The sequence below is a fragment of the Nematostella vectensis genome, chromosome 11 (genome assembly GCF_932526225.1).
Source record: "Nematostella vectensis chromosome 11, jaNemVect1.1, whole genome shotgun sequence".
NCBI lineage: Eukaryota > Metazoa > Cnidaria > Anthozoa > Actiniaria > Edwardsiidae > Nematostella > Nematostella vectensis.
The window spans coordinates 7,466,042-7,486,115 of NC_064044.1; the positions used below are offsets into that span (position 1 = coordinate 7,466,042).

Here is a 20,074-nt window from a genome sequence, read left to right on the forward strand (position 1 = left end):
AGTTAAAGGTTATAGGTATCATAAGGAAAAGGATATTATTTGACGATCATTCAATAAGAAATGACAAACTCTTTGGCGGCAACGGGGGCCTTTTATCCTCAATACGTAAAGCTATACCCTCTGTTAGTTTGCTTCAGGCTCTTATACAGAGCTTCTTGAAACACTTAGACACAACGTATCAAACCATCGCAAAGAAACCTATTGTCTTTAGTGTCATCTAGCTTTCTCGGGAATAACGAGATGCGTATCACATGCTTGGTTGCACTTCAACGAGAACGTGTCTGATTGGCTATTCTTCATGTCAATCAACTAAATAAAGTTGTTCTGAGAGGGGACGAGTAAAGCGTTTTTTTTGTGAAATGTTGTCAATAAAATTGCCTTAGAACTTAAAACATGCCTTGTTGTTGTCATATTTATGTGTAATGTACGATTTTGGGGGGTTTTCGTAACGGAATATATGACTTCTCTCCCCCTACTAAGGAAAGAAACAAGGTTGGAGGCGCCATTTTCGGTAGCACTCAAATACCGTCGAAATTCGGGAGGAAAAAACAACAAACAAAATATTTTTATCTCGCAGACCTATGTCAGGGTACACTTACATTCGATATGTGGCAAAACATCCGAGCTAAACTATTTTCTCTTGCCGCTAGCCGTAATTTAAAACGAGAAAGTAGCCACAAGCATCCTTGACCGACGCCGTTGTACGATTAGTTACGCTTGACCGCGCTGGGAAGGAGCACAGGTAGCCCCGGCAATGGTTGCTTGTTCGTAGCTCGGAACCCGGCTGATCTGAGAGGGGACGAGTAAAGCGTTTTTTTGTGGAATGTTGTCAATAAAATTGCCCTTAAACTTAGAACAGAAGGGTGTATAGGGTGACTAATCCTAACGGCGCTGGTCACCTAAATCCAGTATAACTACCTACTCGTGGTGCACCTGTTTTAGACAAAATGTTATACTTGGGACCGAGTAAGGGACGGTATATTCCCTTCTGGGTAGGTGGAGCTCGTTAGCCTTGGTTGGCAGTCCACCTAGGGGAAGGAAAACCCTGATTCCAAACCTCCGCTGCCTTGCGGCTATACCCGTTCTGGGAAAGGCTAAGGGAGCAAATCCCTACAGAAAACCCGGAGTGGAGCCCCGTTAGGCAGCCTGTCTCCTCAGTCGCTGGCAACTCCTGCAGTCGACCTGATACCAAACGTATTGGCTATGTCTTTCCTTTGGACCCTATCAGCAAGACCGAGAGGGGGATTCTGGGAGTTGGGCAAACCAGTCTCTCCATATTTTATGCCCAGGCTAGCGCTCATCGCGCTGATGTCATGGACACTGACTGTCCGAAGACTGCCTACTAAACTTAGAACATGCCTTAACTTTATTGACAACATTTCACAAAAACGCTTTACTCGTCCCCTTTCAGATCAGCCGAATTCCGAGCTACGAACAAGCAACCATTGCCGGGGCTACCTGTGCTCCTTCCCAGCGCGGTCAAGCGTAACTAATCGTCCATAGTGAAAGAAAATGGTGCAGCATCGTGATAGAGTGATAGAGAATCTCGCACTGAGCAATTCTGGATATGGATCCACCCCTAAAAATGTATACCTACAGTTTTGTAGAGGTGGAATTAATTTCCCTAAAAACCTGAATAAAACCAATACTTTTCGTGTTACGGTCACAAAACTTAACCCAGTGATGGATATTAAAATAAACCACGCCCCCTTGATACTTACAGTTTTTGGGGTGGAATATTTTTTTTCCTTTTATCAGCATTAAAACCAATACTATTTATTGTACAACTATCAAACTCCACATGATTATAGTACTCTTTACAAAACTTCATTCGAGATATGGACCCACGCCCAGATGCGAGTACTTACAGTTATACTAGAGATTATACAAAAGAGGCATATTGCTTAGAAAGCCTTTCAATACAAACTGAGAGCTAAGAATTCATATACTAACTTATAATGGTATATTGCAAGATATTCCCAACCGTATAGCCACGCCCCTATTGTACTTACAATTATACTAAGATGGCACGAAGGAGGTAATCGCATATAGTTTGCCTTTCAATACGAGCTATGAGCTACAAATCCACATGCTTACTTATATTGGTATATTACCGGATATAATCAATTGCATTACTACGCCCCTATGGTATTTACAGTTATACTAGAGATGACGGGAATGGAGGTATATTGTCGCTTTAAATACGCATTTCAAGCAAAAAATCAATATACTCGCCGATATTGGTATTGCAGGATATAGTTAAATGTATAACCATGCCCTTATAAAACTTACAGGAGTTTATAGAAAGAACGTCCTTCCATTCGAACTGCACGTGAAAATTGTACATACTAACTCAAAAAAAACGTGTAGGGCATCGCCCATATGACATTAACAATTCTAGATAAGATGAAACAAATTAAACCTTTTAAAAAAAAGCTGGGAAGCTAAAATTAATAGAGACTGTTGAAATTAAGACAATCATTAAGTTCACCGCGACACCAATAATAAACTAAGAATAGGCAATATACTGAAGAATACTTTACTGGGGTGGGGTCCCATAAGCATGTGGGTTGTTCAACCCACATGCTCAACATCCCCGTGTCCACCGGAGAAGCACTGTTGATATAAAAAAAAAAAACGTTTCAGTGAGCATTTAGTTTTTTAGTTTCAAGAACCCAATTCAATTCTTACCTGTCTCTGTTTCATTGCCACTCACAGTCACCACCGCTACTGCACAGAGCAGTGCATTTTAGCCCCGTCTTGATGCACCTGCATCTCCTTTTGCAGCCTTTATCGGGCTGGCAGCCGCACTCTACCGGCTTGATACAGGTTGACATTTGAGGGAGCAGGCTCTAAAGAGGACGCCATGTGCCATTGTCGGAGGATTCCCAGCCCCAATCGGTTGGAGAGGGCATAACAGGCTGCACCACGAGAGACTGCGCCCGGCAATAGCCAGCCTGGCATGCCGCTCTCTTGTAGTGCTGTAGCAGGGCAGCGAATGTAGGTGGGTTTTCCTCCCGCGGGATAAGCGGGATCTCCTCGCAACCATCTCCTTCCGGGCGTCGTTCACCGAGGAGAGCTGGCTTATTGCTTCGACTCGAACGAAGTGCTTTAAACCTCAGCTTAGCGTCCCGTCCCGTCTTGGCCCGATTGGTGCCAATGTGTGTATGCTAGTGTGCTTTTAAAGTCAACATTTATGTATACATACTCGCAAGGATAGTTTGGCTATCCGACGGAGTTTTAGACTAGCAAAGGTCGCATGCGTGATCCGCACAATTGGCATCACGCTAGTCCGGTCGCAGCTCTAGATCCCACATGGATCTAAGCTGTGGTTTAAAGCACTTCGTTCGAGTCGAAGTCGCCCTGCAGTTTTTTTGCCGATGAAGTTTAACTGAGGCAAACCGGCTATGCCATGCTGACGAGTCCTAATAAGGACGAAACAGCTGTCCATGGTTGCCGAACTGCACGGGTAATAGACTGTGCTATCGTCCCGTCTTGGCCTGACTGGTGCCAATGTGTGTATGCTAGTGTGCTTTTAAAGTCCAAATTTATGTATACATACTCGCAAGGATAGTTTGGCTATCCGACGGAGTTTTAGACTAGCAAAGGTCGCATGCGTGATCCGCACAATTGGCATCACGCTAGCCCGGTCGCAGCTCTAGATCCCACATGGATCTAAGCTGTGGTTTAAAGCACTTCGTTCGAGTCAAAGCCGCCCTGCAGTTTTTTTGCCGATGGAGTTTAACTGAGGCAAATCGGCTATGCCATGCTGACGAGTCCTAATAAGGACGAAACAGCTGTCCATGGTTGCCGAACTGCACGGGTAATAGACTGTGCTAGGGTCCCGTCTTAGCCCGACTGGTGCCAATGTGTGTATGCTAATGTGCTTTTAAAGTCCACATTTATGTATATATACTCGCAAGGATAGTTTGGCTATCCGACGGAGTTTTAGACTAGCAAAGGTCGCATGCGTGATCCGCACAATTGGCATCACGCTAGTCCGGTCGCAGCTCTAGATCCCACATGGATCTAAGCTGTGGTTTAAAGCACTTCGTTCGAGTCAAAGTCGCCCTGCAGTTTTTTTGCCGTTGAAGTTTAACTGAGGCAAACCGGCTATGCCATGCTGACGAGTCCTAATAAGGACAAAACAGCTGTCCATGGTTGCCGAACTGCACGGGTAATAGACTGTGCTAGCGTCCCGTCTTGGCCCGACTGGTGCCAATGTGTGTATGCTAGTGTGCTTTTAAAGTCCACATTTAAAATACAGCTAGCGGCCAGGGAAAATAGTTTAGCTCGGATGTTTTGCCACATATCGAATGTAAGTGTACCCTGGCATAGGTCTGCGAGATAAAAATATTTTGTTTGATGTTTTTTCCTCTTGAATTTCGACGGTATTTGAGTGCTACCGAAAAATGGCGCCTCCAACCTTGTTTCTTTCCTTAGTAGGGGGAGAGAAGTCATAAATCCCGTTAAGAAACCCCCCCAAATCGTGTATTACACGTGAATTTGACAACAACAAGGTATCTTCTTAGTTTTAAGGCAATTTTATTGACAACATTTCACACAAAAAACGCTTTACTGGTCCCCTCTCAGAACAGCCGAATTCCGAGCTACGAACAAGCAACCATTGCTTGGGCTACCTGTGGTTTAATGGGGCTGAAACATTACCCGATGTCTATAGAATCAGAGGTCCAAAAGGACAGTGAAGTGTTGAGCTTTCATCTTTGTTTGAAATGATTTGACCAGAATAAGAATTTTTATGTCACACATGTTGTGTGACTATTCTACAACATTCTTATAAATAAATATTCTAGAAATCCTAGTTTGCTCACTCAATATTGATCTCAATATTGATCTCAATATTGATCTCAATATTGACCTTTTATCACCTTTTCACCTTCCATTCTGAATACTAAGTATGCACCTGCTAGTCATACAGGTCATGCGCAGTGTGACCTATGCCAAAACCAGTTTAGCGTTTACCTAAAATAAACATTTACTTTGCAGACATTTCGAACAAGCCAAACGAATCCCTCAGCCTCATTATTCTGTAGTATTTTATATAATAATTATTTCTAGTCAATTGATTGTTATTCTATCATCGACGGATTCTTACTATAGTTATCCTCAATTGTGAAATTGTTCTGTTCCCTTAGAACCATAAAAATATGTTTAAATTCACACTAACATTACAAAGGACAGTAGTATTTATTATAACTTTTCAAACTTCGCGCGCATTTCGAGACACGCATTACAGTTATTCGCGTTAAAATACGTTTCACGAACAAGCTGTCAATCTACTAATCTATATACGATATGTTTGGCGTTTTGACCAGAATAAACTCAAAGACCCGTAACAAAATGTTTAAGTTCAACCTAACATCTGCGGATTTCTTGTTCACTCGCAATACAAAGGACAAGTAGTGTTTAGTATAACTTTTCAAACTTCGCGCGCATTTCGAAACTCGGGGTGAGGGATAAGGTCGGCTAGTCTGAAAGTTATAGGTTATAGGTATCATAAGGAAAAGGATAGCATTTGACGATCATTCAATAAGAAATTATATACTCTTTGGCGGCAACGGGCGCCTTTTATCCTCAATACGTAAAGCTATACCCTCTCTGTTAGTTTGCTTCAGGCTCTTATACCGAGCTTCTTGAAACCCTTAGACGCAACTTATCAAACACGCCCGCCAAGTCCAATATAAATCCGCCCGCTTACGCAAACAAGAATCCATTTATGTGTTTTATAAATCAAAATCAAAAATTATATTTTACTGAACACGAAAAACACGCAAACATAATATTCTTGTTGAAACGGTGTCAAACAACGCCCTGCAATTAAAAACAAAATCAAAGAAATCTTTGGTTTGATTTTCTCAGCAGAAGAAATGTCTGCAGGTATCAACTTGGATTTACATGATTTCTTCTATGAAAAGGTACAGAAAAAGAACAGTTTTTTGCACGAAAGGCGCCAGCAGACCCATTCCAATCAGGTCTAGAATCAGCGCCAAGGGTTATTACAATATGATAATTTGTCAAATTTATCACTTTTCCCCCGGTAACAATAGAAAGTTATCAGATCCACTATCGATAACTCTTGGACATTACATTTCTATAACCTGCGGTGAGACGAGGAATATCTATCTTCCAATGAACAGATTGTATCAGCTTTAAAAAGCTTGATACATGCGCTGTTGTGACAAATTTGGATTGTATTCTTATCATCTCCTCGAAAGAATAATAGATGGCTTCTTGCCGCAAGCATATCCCTGTGAAAATTAATGGAAATATTACCACTGCATGTCCAATATTGATAAGATGACATTTTAAGTATTTCTGTAGCTCTGTCGCTACCTTCTGCGGAAAATAAACATCGTGCAGACTATCACTTTAGCCCTGGGGTAAGACGCACGGCCGTGATATTAAGAGCTGGAAATAGAAAGATAACAACAACGCCAAATTGAGCATACACCTGCTTTGATTTACTGTGATTATTATCTCTATATCAATACATCTGACCATATTCCTTTTTTGGTTTAATTTGAAAGTTCGAGAGTCTCAGATTAATTGCTCTCTCAGTAACAACTCTCGTTTCTTGGCGTTGATTTTGCTTCTGTAGCAACCCAACCTCCCCGTGTCACTCTTATGTTTTGGGCGAGAGACTACGAAGAGCCTGCCTACAAAACAAAGGCATGTTTAACTCGAAGCGAAACCATGACCAAAAAGAATAAAACAGACGTGGTCTAGTGATTTGTTTTGAATTAGAGATAAGAGTATTGACGAACAATGACCTATTATAAACAGTATCGAAAGAGTTTATTATTACGAAAAAGGTTTGTGGTTAAGCCCTACGGACATGCAAAAAGTTTCCCACTAAGACTTCAGCAATCGATTATTGTTTTCTAGAATAAAATAAAATAACAAAGGAAGAACAATTTGACATTGTCATCTATTTTTCTCTGCGGTTCTCGAGACGTGGTTCTGCGAGCAAAAACTAATTACAATATGATTTATATGACTGATCATATACCACAAAGATTGTTATCATTGCTAACAAACTAAGTGTCGCAACGCTCCTAATCTCACCGCAAATTGTAACTCTCTAAACCCATTAAACTAAATTCTTCAGGTTTCACTTGATTGGAAATTGCCCATCAATAATATCTTCACATCTCATCGACCAAAGCCCTGACAAATTAAAATACATCCAAACCCATTATAACTAAGTCTTTATACTGCATGTTTAAATTTTTAATTAAAAATTGACCATAAATACTAAATGCTCGTATACGGTATCAAACACGTTTTTGTTCTATATACGGGATGGTTTTCCAGAACTCATTAAAAACGTTTTGTGCAATAAACCACGACATTGTCTAATTGGCTAACTCTAAAAAATGCCCGTTTTTCTAGTCGAGGTTTTCCTACCATGCATATCCTACGTGGATAAAAAGAAAACAAAATTTAAATCATAAATAAAATAAATTCATTTAAATCATAAATGAATTACGGTACACCATGAAATTGATAGTTTGCAGACAGTTTTTGCATATGATAAATAATTAAAATAACTCTCCTTTTACACTTTTAAGTTTATAAGTCTTTCAAGAGGTGAATATTTAGCTAAAATCTAAGATCTTTGGCCATTAAAGATTATCTCCAATTTCTAACAGAACGGTCCCGTTAAAAGAAATAAAACCTAAAAGGGGTTTTCGAGATGCCATGACTTGTTTGTTGATTTGTGTTTACATCTTCAAAAATTTAAGCAATTAAGCATACAACGGACTCATTTGTTGACAGGAAAGTTTAACATCGGTGGGGTTCTATTTTTTTCAACGGAGGACACTTGATTTAAAAATAAGCTTTTTAGTAGCCATCAGACATAATTTTGTAAATTATTGCACAAATCATTATTAGTATTTTTATGTTTTTGCTACTTTAACAAAATGTTTTTTGTTTGTTTATTATAAATAAACCGCTTCAACTGTTACGAAAGAGTCACTGTAGCGCACAGAAAACACGATGAGTAAACTAACAATCGTCGATAAAATTGAATCGAAGGTAAATTCATAACAGGACTACCACAGTTCATTCTCGCTAAGGAAAAAATGGAGTGATCTGTTTTAAAATCACGTTATAGGAAACAAGTTCCTGGTTTTTGACAAGTGAAAGACGCCTGTGAAGGATAATTTTAACACCGTCTATCGGATACTTCTAATCTTTTGTGGTGTAAAAGGTTTTGTTTTGAAGCAAATAAAAAATCTGGAGACCAAAGTCGGATGAGAATTGCGCAGATTCTTCGTAACTGGAGCTTATGCTTAACAAAACAGGAAAACAAACTTAAAGAGGATATTTTTAAATTGCGAGTGCCACAGAATACTTAAAAATTGACAGCAGAAATTCTATGGTATTCTGGTAGGGGGGACTCCTATGTTTCAAATTACAAAAAAAAACTTTCCTTTATTCCATAAGTACTATTCAAACCAGATGGTGCAAAATATAATATTATCGGTCGCACACAGAATAAGTAAATTTAATCTAAAGTTTTTACTTACAAAACAACGTCCTTTGAAGGTTTGTGCTGTTAGCAGGGTTCCAGCCTGCTCTTTGATGCGAAGATAAAGTCCAGGTTGTGGATCTTCCCTTGAGCCATTTTTATCCTTCGCCTTTGCCTTACTAGAAGGGCCTAGCTTTCTTTTTCTAAGGTTACACGACCGTATTAAAACTCTAGTACTATAAATAACAGCGAGTCCTACAAGAAATATCGCGAGGCTAGTACACAGAAAATACCACCATTTTCGGTCGTCATCGGGAATTAGGCAATTTTTGTCACAAGGTGTTGTGAGATAGGTGGACTTGTTACAGACTTTCATATTTATGGCCGGGTTTGAGTCCCGGTCATGGAGCTAAAATGCCGAACAGAAGTTTGACTCACGGTCAGTCTTTACGTTTTCGCCAGCGCTCACAACTTATGCAAATGAATCAATCTCCCCGCAGTCGGGGCTACTTATGAGAATTCAGTGTTACATCATAAATAATTCAACTCGTTTTAAATCGATGTATTGATCCACTGAAACCCCAAAATGAGTAAGGTTTTACACCCTCAACATTGATTAACAATCTAGGGATCGTCTAAACCCTTAAGCAAGTCGCAAATTGCTGATACGTTAATGTTTTAGAGTAGCAGAGAATCGGTTTGACGTCACCATGGTTACACAGTGACCCACGTGCGAAATTTTGTAAACAAGAATGGCAAAGGACAATGTTAAGTAAAATTGCTTTTCAAAGAAAATGGGGAAGGCAGGTGGAGCGGATAATCATAGCTACGAATTACGCTAATAATACTAATAACCGGGAACTAAGTTTTAGCAATTTTATACATATGCAAAAGAGGGAGAAAAAATATATAGGTTACAGCTGCTATAAAACAACTTTTTCAACATTTTTATAGATCGATATTGTTAAAAATAACATTGAATCATGTTTGAATCATGTGTTAATAAAAAGGGAATTTTATATGTACGTAATTGTTGCTGGACTACCTAAACATATGGGTGCATTCAATTTTATTCGTCATTCTAATACTTAAACAAATCCTGATTGTGCCATCGATGTTACTCTAAAAACAGCGGCGTAGCCAGGATTTTTAACAGGAGGGGGCCCAAAAAGGCATTTTTTCCTGTAATTTAGATGATGTCTCATACATTTACTGTATTTTTGGCTGCTAGAAGGGGGGGCCGGGCCCACTGGGCCACCCCCCTGGCTACGCCCCTGAAAAACATAACGAAAAAAGTATAGCTGAGTTTGATATTTCTATTATTAGTTCTAAAACAAAAATATGTCGTGGCCAATAGATAAAAATAAAAAATACAGTCTTCATACCATCTTTCTGAGTCATGAATCCCAATTATACTAAAAAATAATTTATACTTATCTCCGCCAAAGGAGGGTAAAATTTCCCATTTGTTATATGAGTGAAAAGCTTTTATCTTGTTTTAGTCAATCTGTCTAGTTATCAAGTTTGGAAAACCGGCTTTGGCGAGATTTATTTATACCATCAGCCCACAACCCACGCAGGAAAGACGGTAGGCTTAAAGAAGGTAGGCTTAAAAAAGATACGGTATAAAAGATATTCAAGATACGGATTATCACTTGCAAAACAAATGTGTACTTTATTAAGACTTCAAACTCAAATAGATGTCAGTATTAAAACTTATTTTATGTTGCGAATCATGAAAGGAATTAGCCCGACAATTCAGCTATTTTGAAAATAATCGGGCTACACGCATTATATCCCCCATTCTCCCCTAATAACCCTAAGGGGAAAACGTATGATAAGATATTTAACCAGAAAAGTGTTTTATTAGAGAATTAGAAAACTTCATTTGTTTACAAAAAAAAGGTTAGAAATGCCGAGTTTTTTTATGTAATGTATGATCAGGCCGATGTAGTACTTGACTCGGTAAAACAAAATCGTACCAAATTCAAAAGGTAAACTTTTCATATAAAGAAACTTTACACACACTGACGAGTAAAGTTATGTGAAGCGCATTTTATAGTGTCGGGTGTAGCCTGCGTAGCAAGCGTTTCTATGGAGTTTCAGCAACAACAGCGACGGGAATACACCTATTTCAATAAAGGTTGTTAGTGCAAATGGCAATTGGCGATTGGCAAATGGCAGTTCTACAACCACTCTTGAAGAATATGGATAAATCAAAACAATTATCCATTAACCGTTTACCTATGCTTGGCTCTGACATTGCTGGACTTTATTTAACACCATTAATTTTAAGAATAATTAGTACCTATAAGACATTTACCATTTGCCATTCACCATTTGCACTGACAACCTTTTGTGAAAAAGGTGTATAAACCGAGCGAAGAGGTTGGCCGCGCGAAGAATGGTGAGAATACGGTGGCCCATAAGGGCAATCCGAATCCAAATACATCCGAATTCCAAAGCCTCACTCTCAATTACAAAGCCTCACTTCCAATTCCAAAAGCTTACTATCAATTCCAAAGCCTCACTTCCAATTCTAAAACCTCACCCTCAATTCCTAAACCATTTTACATATCCCCATATAATACTGGTTTAACCCTATTCAGACTGGGGGGAGGCTCTTTAAGCCCCCCCCCGGGAAAAAGTTACTATAACTTCTGAACCATAGCAGCTAAGAGGCTATAACTTTTCCTAAAATCTATCTGTGGACGTTTTGATGCCATTAAAAACCGAGTTTTCACACATAAGTTTCCAAAAAAAAAACTAATACATAGATTTAGGTACTGCCTTAAAGCGTAGCCAGCATGCAATCAATTTAAGCCATATTAAGGGGGTAAATCCCTCAAAGTCCGGGTGAAATTGGAACAAAGTCCAGTTTTGAGGTTTCCATTGATTTAGAGGCAGACTTCATCTGGGAATTGAATCCCTCACTTCATTTCTCTGATTACTAAGGTAATTTGCTATTTTTTTTTAGTCTCTCTGATCGGTTACTAGGGGCAACGCGTCTGTTTACGTGTCTTTCATTGCTAATATCTTTTGTTCTATTTGACAAAAAAATTCCCAGTTTTCTTTATTTGGTTCCCTGCGTTTTGTTGTCGAGATAGACTAGGGAGAGAAGCAAAATGCAGTACTAGGGGAGGGTTGGGGAGTTATTTTACCTCAGATTAGAAATCTCAACTCTTACGAAATCACTACATCGAACAATATCGTCAAAATTTCTCGCTTTCAAACTCTTTTTCAGTAGAATCTCAGTCGCAGTCGGTTAACCAATCACTATTTTCATTACAATGGGTGAAAGTCGTACGATTAGACGAAGTAAGAGGCGATTCTCGGGCAATCAATTTGTTCGTCGCCTGTGCGCGAGACAGGAAGAAGCTTCGGCCTCATCGACAAGCTCTCAGTCGGCAACCAATATAGAGGACGAAAGAAACACTACAGCGGAGAATGGTTCGGCTACTGGCATGAAATCACAGTCGTTTAGGAGACTACAAGGTGATCCAAGCACCATAAACAAGCCTTTTGATCACAAAAGTGAATCAAACAAGACAAAGATTTCGGGATACCGAATGTGTGACATGGAGATTCTTGCCAATGTGCTTTCGAATGTACGGTGCGCCGAATGTGCTAATTTTACAAATCCAACTTATGGAGAATTCCATTGCAAGAAAGGGCTGTGCTTCCTTTTTATGTATTGTGTGCCAGAACTGTGGATGGAAGCACGAATTCTACAGTTCAAAGTAAAAGCTTTGAAGTTAACCTTCGCCTTGTTTACTCAATGAGATCGCTTGGCAAGGGACACAAAGGCGCACAGAAATTCTGTGCTCTGATGAACATATGAACATGCCAGCGCCTCCAAGGGCAAAGAACTAATCTAACAATGCTCGAGTAATTACTCAGCATATATATTGCAATAAAAAGTATGGCTAATGCTGCAGAGGAAGTGAAGGAGCTGAAGGGTGCTAACACTAGCGCTTAGCCCGTGATTGTGCTGTCTCATACGATGGCACGTGGCAGAAACGGGGTTTCTCTTCACACAATGGCTGTTTGTTAGCAATATCTATGGACACAGGTAAAGTGCTAGATGTTGAGGCACTTAGCCAAATTTGTAAGCAATGTGAGAGGCACTCATTTGGACCCAGACAGTGAGGAATACACTCAATGGAGAGCAGATCACAACAGTTGCAAAAGCAACTACAAGGGATCAGCCCCAAACATGGAGCCAGAAGGGGTAGGGTGAATATTTCGTCGCTCAATTGCTGACCACAATTTAAGATATAAACATTTATATGGTGATGGAGATAGCAAAACATTTACAAAAGTAAAAGATGTCTATGATGGCATAGAAGTCGAGAAGGAGGAGTGTGTGGGTCACGTTCAGAAGAGAGTGGACACTTCTCTAAGAAAACTAAAGAAAGAAAATAAAAATCTGTGAGGGAAAGGGAAGTTGACAGATGCAATGATAGACAAACTTCAAAATTATTATGGAATCGCCATTAGAAGCAATGTTGGAGATCTCCAAGGCATGAAGTCTGCCATTTTGGCCTGTCTCTTTCACTGCGCATAAAACAAGGACCATGTTTTACATAACCATTGCCAACCCAGTGAATCAAGCCAGTGCAAGTACCAAGTCAAGAAGGCCACTCAGGAGCTTAGCAGCTATAAAAATGGCCCTGGACTGCCAGTTGCTTTCATACATGCTATAAAACCGACATACCAGAGGTTGTCTGACCCAGAGCTTCTGGAAGAGTGTTTACATGGCAAAACTCAAAATTAGAATGAGTCGTTTAATGGTATGATATGGCAGCGAGTGCCGAAACCATGATGCTTTAATATGGGGTCTAGTGGGTCCATGGACCTCCTCATTGAGGGTCTCGTCAGTGTTTTGTACGATCCACCCAAGACAAAGTGTCAATTCAAAGGGTTTTAGCCAAAAAAAAACAAAAACAAAAAAACAGATAAAACTGTTTATCCAATATTTGTAATTTCTACCAAATATCTTTTATTACCCTTCAACTGAAAGAAAATTATAAAAATCAAGAAAATCTAGTAGTAGTGCAATGTGAAAAGAAGAAAGGGAATTTGGACAGTGTAGGCAAGTATGGAGCACATTCACTGGCAAAAACGATATGCTAATGTATAGAAATATTCAGATCTTTTTAGAACCTATTAACCCCCATGAACCTTTTTTTTTCTAGAAAAAAGAATTCATTTTAAATTTTAAATGTTCTTCGAACTCACAAAATATAAACTAAAACTGTTCCTCGCTCGATATCTTTAACAAAAGAGCTGACAGAACTTAAAATGTGATGAAGAATCTCCAGATGACAGAGCAAAAAAAAAAATGGCAAGTTTTCACAAAATAAGGTCTGGTCAACTTCCTTATGTTATGTAAACCAACATATCAAAAAGTTTTTTTTTCTAATGTATTCGTCGTCAAGATATTAGGCTTGAAGTGCAATTTTTAAATGTTCAAAGTATGAATTCTTCTCGTTTTTAGGGAGAAGTCGGACTCTGATCAGAAATTAAGCCAACTTTGCTCGCTTACATCTAAATTTCATATCTTCCAAATTTTAAAGACAACACAATTAAGCTTCTGGTCAGAGGAACTCCTTATATGCGGAATCTTGAGCTTTTATATTGAGAATTGGAAAATTTTATGCCATTTTTTTGCTCTGCCTCTCCAGATAAGAAATCGTTCTTTATTACAGTTAAAAAGTATCCCTTGACAAGCTTAAGATTAGTTCACTTCTTGAATGAATTAAAAGCAAAGAAATAACATTTTCTAAAACAAACGCGACGTTTGTTTACAAACAATCAATCTCACAATTTTCTATCCTTTTTATGGGATAAAGTATGAACAAAGTAGCTGAATTACTAGTTAGGAACTAGGTATAATAAAACATCAACATCCTCTCATGGCTTTAACTGTTTGAGTGCTAGAAATATATTAACACAAGAGTTTTTCATAGCTCCGACAAAGTTTATAAAATTGAAGTCTTACTTACCTTTTTCCATTCTCCCCTTCGCATTTGACTAGTACTTGGTCTTACCCCCTGATGATAAACCCTGTACTAGAACACACGTGAGGCTGCTTAACCTTTCAAAGAGCTCTATGAAATATTCTATCCCTTATTTACCTTAACACATTGACCCCTCAATCGGCCTGTTCCGGCTTTGGGAAGTACCCACAACCCAAAAAATTAATAAATGCAAACTAAACACAACAAGATGAAGATACTCAGGCATCAGTCTAAGGTATAAATTGTCTTGAAGATATGCATCCAACCAAGGTGTTGGCACCTACTCTTAAGCCAAATAATAGCACAGGTTCTTTGACAAATTTCAAATTGAACAAGGAAAGAAAAGCAGAATCACCCCTCTCAATAATATAAGCGCCTGCACCCGCGAACGGGTATAGCACAGTTTGTATTTAACTGTTCTCCGCCCTTTTACGGCGAGCTTCCCTTTGTTTTAAATAGGTTTCATATCTTCTTTTGTCGTATGACGTGCAGATGTTATTTGTGATCGCCCTCCATTCCTTTCTATTATGTACATGATAGTTCCACGCTTCAAGGACGCATCCAATTTTGAGGTCTTTTTTCAAAATGTCCTTGAATCTTAGTTTAGGACGACCAACTGGGCGAGACCCGTGTTCTAGCTCCGAAAATAACAGCTGCTTAGGCACTCTGTCATCGTCCATTCGGCAGAGGTGACCAAGCCAGCGGAGACGATTTCTAGCTAATTTTGTTTCAATATCATCTACGTTTGCACGACGTAGGACGTCTTCATTGCTTATATAGTCATCCCACTTGATCTTGAGGATTAGGCGTAAATGGCGTTGTTGCAGAGTACGAAGTTCTCTAACTTCATGCTGATATACAGTCCATGTCTCACTACCGTACAATAAGAGAGGCATTAGACATTGATTATAAACAGCGATCTTGGTTGGTACAGTGAGATCACGTGAGTCGAAAACTCTCTTTCGAAGGCGACCGTAAGCACATGATACAGCTTGTATACGAGATGTGAGCTCCGCTCTCATTGAGCAGTCACTTGACAGGATACTACCAAGGTATTTAAAGTGAGTAACATTGACCAGCTTAATGCCATCAACATAAAAGTCGGCAGTATTACCAATACACATAGTCTCCGTCTTTTTAGTGTTAATGCGCATCCCCATTCTCTTAGCAAGTTCATTGTACGATGTAAGTAAAGACTGCAGACCCTCTGGGGTATCGCTAAATAAGGCGATATCGTCAGCGTACTGTGCCTCCCTGATGAATTCCGTAAGGACTTTTGTTTTTGCTTTGAGCCTGCGAAGATCGAAGAGATTACCATCAAATCGGAATCTTATCTTGATGCTGCAGGTGTGTTCAATTTTATTAAAGGCCAACCAGAGCAGGACAGCAGCATAGATGCCGAATAGAGTTGGTGCTAACTTACATCCTTGCTTGACACCACAGTTGTATTCAAATGCACGAGTTAGCTCTCCGTCTACGATTAGCCTAGCATGAACATCAGAATATAGCTTCTTTATTATACTTATGAACTTTGGTGGGCATCCTAGTTTGCCAAGGATCGAAAAGAGAAGTTCACGATTGACAGTGTCGAAGGCTTTCACAAAGTCTATAAAGACTATATACATGTTGTTACGTTGCTCTCTGGTCTTTTCCATAAGCTGACGAAGAGTGAATATGCCATCAATAGTGCCCCTACCAGCTCGGTACCCTGACTGGGACTGGGGATATATAAATTCCGCAAGCAGCTGTAGTCTTTGCAAGATGATATCTGCGAATATTTTCCCCACGACGCTTAGTAGTGATATCCCCCTGTAGTTTCCACATTCGGTTCTGTCGCCCTTCTTAAATAAAATGGTGATAATTGCATCTTTCCACACTTGAGGAATGATTTCAGACGCCCAGATGATATTAAAGAGGATGAGAAGAAAAGCTCTCAGGCAGCGACCACCATAAACAATGACTTCTGGAAGGACACCATCAAAACCAGGGCTCTTCCCAAGTTTGGTGTTTGAAATGGCTTTTTCCAGCTCCTGGTCTGTAACAGGATCATCCATAGACTGCATGATTGGTAATTGGTCAAATTCGTCCACGATTTTTAAGTCAACATCACTCGGGAGATTTAGCAAATCACTAAAGTGCTCCACCCATCTACCTTTGACTTCTATGGGATCGGCCAAAAGAGTGCCTTCTTTAGAGCGAACAGGATGAGAATTTCTTGATCTTGGGCCATAGACTGCATTCAAGGTGGCATAGAACTCTCTTGGATTTTTTGTTTGAGAAAAATGCTCAGCTTCTTCAGCTTTCTTTTGAAACCATGCATCCTTGATTTGTCTAATACGTGTTCTTAACGAGTGCCTGTCTAGGGTTTTGTCTTGAAGTAAGTTTCGAATTTCCTCATCTTGGTCATCAAACCAGTCATTTTGGATCCTCTTTTTCCTTTCGAAAACATGGTTTGCAGCTTGTTGAAGAATATCTTGCAGATCTTCGAAATCGTTATTACAAGCAGGAATTTTCTCATCTAAAAACTGAACGAGCTTCACTTTCTTATCGTCATTGAGACGAGTGTCTAGCTTTTTCGGGGGTCTTGAGATATTCTTCTTGCGCTTCAAAGGAAAAGCACAATTAGACACTAAAAGCTTGTGGTCCGTGAAACAGTCGGCAGCTTGATTGACTTTGGTTACTTTAATAAAAGGCTTAGCAGCTTGATTGGCTAGCACATGATCGAGTTGGTGCCAGTGCTTAGAGCGGAGGTGTTGCCACGTGTTCTTCAAGCTATCCTTTAATTGAAACATTGTACCCATGACACTTAGCTGCAACCGAGTGCAAAACTCAAGGAGCATGAGGCCATTCGAGTTCATCTTTCCAACACCGTGCTTACCGATAACATCAGGCCAGGATTTGTAGTCTTGACCCACACGAGCATTGAAATCGCCCAACACAATAAGAGGGTTGTTCTGAGCTGAAGGAAGGCAACAACGGAGCTTTTCGTAAAATACCTCTTTTTCCTCAGATGTTCTTTGCATGGTAGGAGCGTATACGCTAACAAGGGTGAGGTAGTTACCACTTTCCAATGGAACACGCATTTGCATAAGTCTGTCGTTGATAGGTGTTGGACAAATCCCTTGCGATACAAGTCTGTTGGAGATAGCAAATCCGACACCGGCTGTTCTCTCACTTCCCCCACTCCAGAAGATAGTGTGACTCCTTTCTACAATGTTACCAGTGTTGGGACGTCGGACTTCGCTTAAAGCACAGATATCGATATTAGCATGCTCCAGCTCACGACAAATGAGTGCTGTGGCTCGCTCTGGTCTTAGAGAACCATCGCCGTCATTGGTAGTACGGACATTCCAAGCTCCAAGGGTTAGAGCTTGCTTTCTAGAAGATAGAAACTGACGATTGTCGATTGCTCTGGAAGTTATAGCCGAGTGCGGTCTTCGTCCATTTTTCGCCACTGCCGCACTGGGTGGCGCATCGGTTCCCCCGAATGCGGTAGCCATAGCTCCAATACTACTAGATTGACTTTCCATAAAAACTGTGAGGCTGCACCACTGATGACGACACTACCTGGCGCGAGGGTAGTGTCCCTTGGCGAGAGGTTCTGTTTATCGACAACCCAGCATAGCTGGGATGGCCGCAGAAACAACTCGTTGCAACTTGTTGCCGGAAACTGAAGCCGGGTTGACCATCAGATCCGCCGGTGCTGGCCGTTGACCTATTCGAAGCTCATCCGCCCAAAGAAGTAACAAAGGTTTACTCCCAGATTTTTCCTCGAGGTTGACTCCTGAAGCCTTTCCCAGACCGGGTATAGCCGCAAGGCAGCGGAGGTTTGGAATCAGGGTTTTCCTTCCCCTAGGTGGATTGCCAACCAAGGCTAACGAGCTCCACCTACCCAGAAAGGGAATATACCGTCCCTTACTCGGTCCCTAGTGTAACTTTTTGTCAAGGACAGGTGCACCACGTGAAGGTAGTTACACAGGATTTAGGTGGCCAGAGCCGTGGGGAATAGCCACCCTCTCAATAAAACGCTCAAAATACAACACAAGGGAGAGAGATCAGCAAACACAGCTCAAGACACAAATAGATACCTTTATTTTGATCCTCCAGGTTCATTTCCATGGCCTCGAAACACAATGTCCACTCCTTGAAGGCTTGTAAAACCATGAAGATGCCTTGACGGATTGAAAAGCATTCTGGGAGATCCAGGGAAAAATTCACCAGGGGAGGGCCAGTCAACACTCCTCTCCCCAATCAAAGTCAGATGGTTTTTTAGAAGTCTTTTCACCCCAAAGCCAAACAAATCAATTCCAGGTCATACAGACCCAGAATAGCAGTGTAAACAATTTTGGAATCAATTTGGTTTCAGAAAAGACAGCATTTAGGAGAGCTGTGGTGATTCATTAGAAAATTATTTTCTCATCCAGGCAAAGCCAAACAAGAAAAAATCATCATGAATCCACCTTTGCTTGCAAATATCCATAAGCAAAGCACTCAATTATGCCCCAAAAGACTTCATGATGTCCTGAGACACTCTCCTAATATGCTCATAGCTGTGTTTTTGATGAAAAATACAAGCAACCATCAACTTGTGCTGGCTTCAGCACAACGACGAGGGATTAAAAGTGATGACCGCAAAGCACTGTTAGAAAGCTTGGATACTGCTGAATAGGTGCAGCTGTGTTTGACTTTGACGGGCTGTATAAAACTCAGAATAGGGGGGAGGCATCTGTTTTCAGTCTGTTTTTTTGTAAATTCAGCTCTAAAATAGCCAGGAGTCAAAGGATTAAGCCACGGCGAAAATAATGCAAAAACTTTATCAATTTACGGTATCGGCCGGGAGTTAGAAGAGCGAAACGCGGGAAAATTAGACGCAGGGTCCCCGTGAAGGTAAATACAAAAATACTAAAAACTAAATTATTGTAAGTTTGTTATGCAACTTTCGGGGTTTTATTAGGATGTAGCATTCTCGGATAGTGCTAAAATATATTCTCGTATAATCATTTCACTGAGGTGGCGTTTTGCTAAGTTGGCAGGCGGGCGACACCACAGGGTACCCGCGCAACGACCAAAAAAAACCGCGCTGGCTCCGCTAAAAAGTAGTAAGTTTTTTATAATTTGGTCCTGTTTCTCATATTTAAATACCTGTTTTGACTTTATAAACCTAAGCGGTTCATGAAATACGAGGAGGGCCCTTTTACCCCCCCCCCCCCCCCCACAATCACAGATAGCTTAAAAAGGCCAGGCTGAAAGGGTTTAAATATGAAATATTTAGGTTATTCTAAACCAACTAGAATCTAGAAGTTGAAGCATGGAAGGTTTGACCCGTAAGGACACTATCTTGAAAAAAAGATGTATGAAAAAATATTGATATTCTAATCAAGGTTCTGGTGAATAAAGTTATGATGTATTAACTTAATATGTATCAGCTCGATTAATTATATTCTCTTTACTACTCGAAAAAACCCTGCTCCTTTTCCTTCTGTAATAATTTCACTTAAACGCAAAATTATCTTTGATATATTACTGTTATCTAAAAACGCAGTTAAGGAATCGA

At 40.2% G+C, this 20,074-nt stretch overlaps 1 protein-coding gene across 13 annotated transcripts in view; it reads right to left on the bottom strand.

Annotated features, from left to right (window-relative positions):
• Positions 1-9,025, bottom strand: part of LOC116602053 (calcium-activated potassium channel slowpoke) — a 41,114-nt gene extending 32,089 nt beyond the window's left edge. For 7 of the 13 annotated variants that reach the window (XM_048734295.1, XM_048734293.1, XM_048734291.1 and 4 more), the window contains exon 1: positions 8,556-9,002. In XM_048734295.1, coding sequence (XP_048590252.1) covers positions 8,556-8,873 — 318 coding nt within the window. In that variant the 5' untranslated portion in view covers positions 8,874-9,002. Of the gene's footprint in view, positions 1-8,555 lie in introns of all 13 variants that reach the window. The other 6 variants (XM_048734289.1, XM_048734286.1, XM_048734287.1 and 3 more) reach the window with 2 other exon arrangements.
• Positions 9,026-20,074: the final 11,049 nt, after the last annotated feature.